This window comes from Alligator sinensis, unplaced genomic scaffold, assembly GCF_000455745.1.
Source record: "Alligator sinensis unplaced genomic scaffold, ASM45574v1 scaffold643_1, whole genome shotgun sequence".
NCBI lineage: Eukaryota > Metazoa > Chordata > Crocodylia > Alligatoridae > Alligator > Alligator sinensis.
This window is the reverse complement of record NW_005842783.1, coordinates 650,296-657,851: the sequence shown is the minus strand read 5'-3', so window position 1 is coordinate 657,851 and position 7,556 is coordinate 650,296. Positions and strand designations below refer to the sequence as shown.

The 7,556-nt window shown below is 44.4% G+C and overlaps 1 protein-coding gene across 4 annotated transcripts in view; it reads right to left on the bottom strand.

Annotated features, from left to right (window-relative positions):
• NDUFV3 (NADH:ubiquinone oxidoreductase subunit V3) overlaps positions 1 to 4,895 on the bottom strand; it is a 15,933-nt gene extending 11,038 nt beyond the window's left edge. For 2 of the 4 annotated variants that reach the window (XM_025191063.1, XM_025191062.1), the window contains exons 1-2: positions 1,253 to 1,300; positions 131 to 277 (exon numbers count right to left, since the gene is read on the bottom strand). In XM_025191063.1, the coding sequence (XP_025046848.1) occupies positions 131 to 205 (75 nt within the window). In that variant the 5' untranslated portion in view covers positions 206 to 277; positions 1,253 to 1,300. Of the gene's footprint in view, positions 1 to 130; positions 278 to 1,252; positions 1,303 to 4,732 lie in introns of those variants that run through there. The other 2 variants (XM_025191061.1, XM_014525324.2) reach the window with 2 other exon arrangements.
• Positions 4,896 to 7,556: the final 2,661 nt, after the last annotated feature.

Sequence of the window (7,556 nt, the reverse complement as noted above, 5' to 3'; positions counted from 1 at the left end):
CCCTATATCCCACAGGGTCCCAGTCCCCCCGTCCAGGGTCCCAGCTTCCCCTGGAGGGGCACAGCCCCCCCCTGCCCAGGGTCCCAGGCACCCTGGAGGGCCACAGTCCTGCCCAGGGCCCATAACTTACCTTTAGCAGCAGCAGCGGGAGTGGAGTGCTCTGAGCCATGGCGGCAGGACCTGGCCCAGCATGAGGTTTCCGCATGCTGCGTCGGGTCCTGCCACCAAGGGCCCGGCCTGGCTGGGCAGGAGGGCCCTAGGCCATTTATACCAGTATCTGCAGTTAAAATTAATTTAAATAAATTTAGTCATAAGTATGACCAAGTATGACTTGGTGGTGGATGGATCATACTCGACTTGGGGGGAGGTGGGTAGTGGAGTCCCCCAGGGCTCGGTCCTGGGGCCTGCGCTGTTCAATTTCTTCATCAGCGATCTTGATGTTGGGGTGGAAAGCAACCTGTTTAAATTCGCTGATGACACCAAAATTTGGGGGGAGGTGAGCACGCTAGCAGGGAGAGAGAGATTGCAGAAGGATCTGGATAGGTTACAGGGGTGGGCAAACAGGAACAGGATGTGTTTCAATACGGACAAGTGCAGGGTGCTGCACTTGGGTAGTAGGAACCAGCAGCACACTTATACGATGGGGAACTCCCTACTTGAGAGCACGGAGGCGGAAAGGGATCTTGGTGTCATTATTGACTCCAAGATGAACATGGGCCGACAATGCGAGGTCATGGTTGGCAGGGCTAACCGGACCTTGTCGTGCATCCACAGGTGCATCTCGAGTAGAGCCAGGGAGGTGATCCTCCCCCTCTATGCGACGCTGGTCAGGCCGCAGCTGGAGTATTGTGTCCAGTTCTGTGCGCCCCATTTCAGGAGGGATGTGGACAACATGGAGAGGGTCCAGAGGAGGGCCACCCGCATGATCCGGGGACAACAGGGCAGACCCTACAGTGAGAGACTGCGGGACCTGAACCTATTCAGCCTCCACAAGAGAAGGCTGAGGGGGGACCTGGTGACCGTCTATAAACTCACTAGGGGGAACCAGAAGGGTTTGGGGGAGATGCTGTTTCCCCTAGCCCCCGCTGGCATAACAAGGAGTAATGGGCACAAGTTGACGGAGAGGAGGTACAGATTGGACATCCGAAAAAACTACTTCACAGTTAGGGCGGCTAGGAGCTGGAACCAACTTCCAAGGGAGGTGGTGCTGGCCCCTACCCTGGGGATCTTTAAGAAGAGGCTGGATACCTACCTGGCTGGACTCATTTGAGTCCCATTTTTTTTGTTTAGGGCTCTTTTCTTGTTCTCCCGCCCTGGCGGGGGGTCGGGCTAGAAGATCTATTAGGTCCCTTCCAACCCTAAAACTATGAAACTATGGAAGAAAACAAAAAAAGGGGGTAGCATGTCAGATATGCATACCACATCTTACAGAACTGATTTATATAGCAGACACATTTTTATATTCATATACCCAAAAGCTATATTCTATATTAAAGTGTTGAAAGGATATTAGGTTACAAAGACAAACCTGTCAACACTGGGAAATGCCAAGTTTACACATCTAACTGTGCAACTTTATGTTGCCTATCTACTACATCCAACCTGCACAATGAATGAGGAAGCAGCCATAGAAAGAAAGTTGTATGTGAACATTGCATTAAAGATCATAATGCATATGCATAAGGAAAATGAACTAGGGATTCATGAACAACTATGACTCAGGCATTCCTTAACTTTAGTTTGCAAAGTCAAACAGGCAAAATAACATTATGTAAAAAATCTTAAAATGGGGTTTCCTTGAGGTTTTTTCCTCCAAAAGAACAAAGATAAAAAAAAAGTTTTCTTAGGTGCTTTCCTATAAGGGAGTATTTAAACCACAGTTCTTTAGCAAGGACTTCTACCATTTGAACTACAGGATGAATGAGATCAGGTGGCAGCAGAATGCCATTATCCTCCAATGGCAGAATGTGACTCTGGTGCTATATGCTGGATTCAGCCTGGTGCTCTTATCCACTTTCTAGCAGTAGGTGAGGGACTACTAGAGGCATCACATGTAGCAGGAGGGGTGAGGTGGAGGGAAGCGTCAAGATGAAACAGGGAAGTCACACTGGGTTAGGAAGACAGACACAGGAAAGCAGCCTAACTCCTCTCTCCTCTGTACTACCCTTGAAGTTAATAAATTTCTCAGCTCATGTGATACTCTCAGACTGTGGTGGCAATGAGTCCCTAGAGTTGCATAGGAGGGACTGAGTGAGAAAGGTAGCCAAGCTGACCTCTTCCCCTGCACCCCTTGCTCTTGTTAGAGCTGCTCTGGCCTGCCCAGCATGGTATCTGCCATCTCCACAGACCAGGGGCTGGGAGAACGTTTAGTGGCTTTGTGTTTGAGATAAGAAATGGTAATTTTTAATATTTTACAGTTGTTATAACAGAACATGTTAAAGGACTCTCTATAATGCATGGGCTACAGCATGGGCTACAAAATCTAAATTGCTACTCATCTGACACAGAGTCCCCATTACATCATCCTTCAGCTCATCCATACATTAGCTAAATGCACCAATACAATGCTATTTACTTTTTCATATTAAAGCCAGATTCAGCCTTCCTTTATCTCTACTATGCACTGGTGTTGATAGGAAGCAACATTGTGGTCTATGCTCTAGACCATATCCAGCCCATGGAGTCACTTCCTCTGGCCTACCGGGCTACCACTGGCTACTGGGAGCATCCTGTATCAGATCCAGTCTGCAAGGAGTCCCATGGTCCAAATCCAACCCAGAGTGAGTTTGACACCCCTGCTCTACAGACCCTTCCACAGGGACTTCTACTGTAGAAGCAACATCTGCCTGATGGCAAATGGAATGGGAAGCGAAGGGACAGAATTTTTTCTATTTTTCTTATATTGAACAGAGTCCATTGCACCTCCCTTATTCCTCTTCCTGACTAATATTGGAGGCCCATATTTACTATTAATAACCACTGACCATGTCTCCACTGCCTAGTCATCTGCTCTACCTGAACTGACAAACTGCACCAATCAATATGCTAGATGACTTTTGATAGACTAGGATTTGTAAGATTTTTTGTTATACAATTATATCAGAAGCTTCTCAAGTTGCAGTTATGAAATCTTCAATATTTAGCATGAATATACTTATTAAGGATATGTCTACAACCCAGACACTGCAGTGAGTGTAACATAGTGTGGAAATGCTAATGTCACTTTGCTACTGTTACCAGTCTAGCTGTCGCCCACTGGAGTTCAGTACAGGCTGGTTTATCCTGCTTCTTAGATAAATTGTTGGGTACAGCTGCTGTAACACATATGCTCATTTTATCTAGTCTAGACAAAGCTGAACAGCTTGTGACTGATAAGTTTCAGGGCCTTTTTTGCAGTTGGTTTGCCATTTCTACAAAAGGTTACTGTAATGCAGCTTAGTGCAGTGACAGACCTAATCTCTAGTCCAGTTCTGGGCAGTAGCCACTATTACAAAAAAGAAGCCAATTTAACATAATCAAATGTAAATGTGGTAGGGCAAGGATGCTCAACCCCCAGCCCACAGGCTAGATCCGGCCCACAGAGCCAAGCCATCTGGCCCGTAGAAGTCTCCACAGGTGCAAAAATTTGGTGGTGGGGGAGCGGTGACAGCAACTGCCATTCCCCTGCCACCAAATTTCTGCACTTGTAGGGAGCCCTACAGGCCAGACTAACAAACTAGATTGACACACAGAGGTGACCCACAGCCCATCCAGGTACACAAGGGCCGGTGGGAGCCAGCACAGGGCCCAAATTAGGTGGCATGGGGCTGAGGGCAGCAGCATGGAGTCCTGATTCAGCAGCATGGAGTCCTGAATCAGCTGTCAGCTTGAGGCCTGATCTGACCCACACCACTCATCTGGCCTGTGGCACCAAAAAGTTAAGCACCATTGTTGCACAAATTGGAGGGGGGCGGGGGATTAGAATAATAGAAAGATATGGCCGGGAGGGACATCAGGAGGTCACCTAGTCCAACCCCGCTGCTCAAAAGCAGAATCATCCTAGCCTACACCATCCAAATCAACCAGTGTTTGTTAACCTAAACTTAACACTGAATGTTAACCTTTCTAGGTAATCTGTTCCAAGACTAAATCATGCTCACAGTTAAAAAACCTGTCCTTATAGCTAATGTAAACTGCTCTTGTTGAAGACTTATTTATTGTCCTGTTTACAGACAGCAACTGGTCGCCACCCTCTTTATAACAACTTTCCGTTGTATAACAAACCCTTTTATATTTTATATCTGAAGGCTGTTATTAAATCGCTCAACCCCATCCTCTCAGCCAAACTTTAAAAAAATCAGTTGTTCCTTATATGCCATATTCTCTAAACCTCTAATAATCTGCTCTCCATCAGCCTTTTCCCATGGTGCCTACGTCTTGCTAGGAACGTGGTACACAACACTGGACACCCTACTCAAAGGTGCAGCCTCGCCACGGTACAAGAATGACTTCCTGTACACCTCGTGTATGACCCTCCTGTTAACACTGTCCAAGCCTCTACGGGCTTTTCTAACACACCAGCACACTGCTGACTTGTACTCAGTTTATGGTCCGCTGTAACTGCCTAAATTAATCTTCCCCTAACACCCACGGGCAGATCTAGGTTTTTGAAAAGGTCGTGGACATGATGAGATTCATCAACACATATAACACAACATATAATCCCCCACCCGCATCACGTCCTCACAGTTACCTTGAACGCCGCGGCCCGGACGCATCCGCGCAGAAAGGAGGCCTCCATGTTTTCGTGCGGCAGCAAAACCAGCCCCCCTTGGCGCGGAAACAACGCCCCGGCCGCAAGGGTTCCGCCCGCTCCTACGGGCCTCGGCGCATGCGCAGAAGGGCTCCTCCCCCGCCCTGGAACCAGGTCGTACTCCTGCCGCTGAGGAATGAATGTGGTTGTGAGGCGGGGTGCCGCAGCTTGCCTTGGAGAGCGGCTGTGGCAAAAAGCATCACCCTAAGGCCCCTGCTACACCTTCCATATATTACACAGTTCCTTGGGGGAGTCGCACAATAAATTTAGGCCATGCCTGTAAAGTCAGGCTGGCCCCAAGGGCAAAGTAACCTATCACACAACTAACTGGTGCATGGCACAGTGAGTGCAGACCTGCCACAGGTTCAAAGTACTTATCACGCAATTAACTGGTGCATCGTGCAATAAGCGCCCCACATGCGAAGTGCTTCCCACACGGTCACAAATTGCGTCTCCAGTTATAAAACGAGCCAACCAGCTCTAAAGTTAGTGCTCGGAAATGTGTAACAATTCCTAATCTGGTTTCTGCCCAGCTTTCGTTTGAACGTGGAGCAGAGCGCCAAGAGATCTTTGCCTCTGGCATAACTGAAAAGCAGTTGGGTTAAAAAAGGGCTGGGAGGGATCAGTTTGTAGGCAGAGACATGAAGAATGGTCCCCCAGGGCTTCCTGAAGCCTAGTAGAACAGCAACACCCACAGAACTATATTTTCACAGCACAGTTGAAACCAATGAGTCATGGCAGTGCAGGATGAGCAAATAAAACCCATTAGCCCACAGGTTGCAAATGGGAAAATTGCACTAGTGAGGCCTTACAAGACCTTAATTAGTTTCTCAAAGCACTCAACACTGGTAGACCCCTGATCTTGAAGACTGGAATTGCTGCCTAAATAGGTTATCCCAGGACATATAAACAATGTCTTTCTGAGCTAGGAGTAGTTCTCAGGATTCCTGACTTCGCATCCTGCCTTCATACCACTAGCTCCACTTTTTAATTTATCCATAAAGAGTTAAGTAGGCTGCTTGTTGCAGTGACTTTCTAAATATACTTTAAAAATTTATGTCACAAAAGCCTAGGAATCAGAGCATAGTAAATTCAGCTTGAAGACCTTCGAATTATAGTATATTTCATAATCAGAAAAATAGGATGAGACAGGACCTCAGGCCACATCTAACCCAACCCCCTGATCATGGCAGGTTCATTCTTGTCTAACTCATCCCAGGCAAGTTTTTAACTAGCCAGCTCTTAAACACTTTTACTGATAGAACATATATTTGTCAAATTCATTGTGCACTTTAAAATAAAATACTTTTAATAAAGCTTTGCCCTGTGAACATTATTATGCAATCCCATACTAGAATAGACTTGAAAAAATATGGTTCTGAAAGCCCTGATTCGACAAACACCTGTACATGTGACCAACTCTGTACACATATGTAGTACCATTAACTTCAATCAAATTACTTATCTGCGTGAAACTAAAGTGTTTGGAAGACTTGATTGACCTTTAAAGGAACTGGCAATTTGAATATTTGATTAATTTTAAGAAGTGCAATGTTTATACATGTAGAAGATAGGAAAGCATGGCATCTTAGACTCTAACTGATTCAGAAAGTAACAGTCTATTAAAAATACATAATCCAATCTTTATAAAATAAATTATAGAGAGTTGACTACTCCTTTTTCATGCTTATTAGAAAGATAATCTGGGTGGGCCTAAGAGCTATAATATTGGATGTCCTCTAGTCCCATTATTCTAACCGTTGCCCCTTCTCTTGGTGCAAAGACACTGTACTTTTTGGGTATCCTGAGAGGGGTACTGGGAAGGGCATATCATTAATAAAACACTGAAAGTGAGTATACATCATATCTTGTCAAATATACAACATGAAAGTTCTGTTATCCCCCCTCTAAACTTTCATTTACAGTCATTTTAAGATTTACATTTAATAGAGAGTAAACATTTTAATGGATTATGTTCTTAAAATTAGCACTGCTCCTTTATCTTTTATCTATTATAGCAATTACACTCATGTTATACATCATTTTGCAATATATTTCAAATTACTCCACAGTCTCCTCAAATTTTGAGAACAGAATGTTCAAAATGTAATGCTGGAACACAATAAAACTGTCACACTAAGCATAGGGTGTAACTTATTTAAAACTAAAGAACAGGATCAGCCGCTCTGGCTGCTAGCCAAAAATGATAAGGATATAAAAAATAATACAGCTATGTGAGCTGCTAGTATTAAACTGGTTATGTCCAAAAAGAACATCACACAACATTTTAGAATGTGTGTCCACATCCTTTTCATGTTGCCATAAAGATGTCAAAATTACATTCAGTTTTTGCAGGTGGAAATCTTTTTCTTTTCAGAGCTCTGCAGAAAAAAAACTTTCAGTGAAAAAGCTGCTTAAAAAATGAATTCCAGGCTTCTGATCTCCTCTCCCTAATAAAAATGACCAACTTTTTACCAGGGACTGCAAAAAGGGGTAACCCCAGTTTTCAGTTTTTATTGTCATGTTTATGCATATAATAAATACACTTTAGCTCTCAAGAGAGAGAATTCAAATGAATGACAATTTACAAAAAAATGACTTTAAGGACTTTGACCTTACCCAAGAAATATGTAAGTTACCAAGGAAATATGTAGGAAATATCTATCAGGAAATAGGTAGGTGAATTTACTGTTTAGCAACATAGTACGCTATTCTGCTTTGCCACTTTCTCTCTTTTTTGTGCAACATTCTCATTGGATACAAA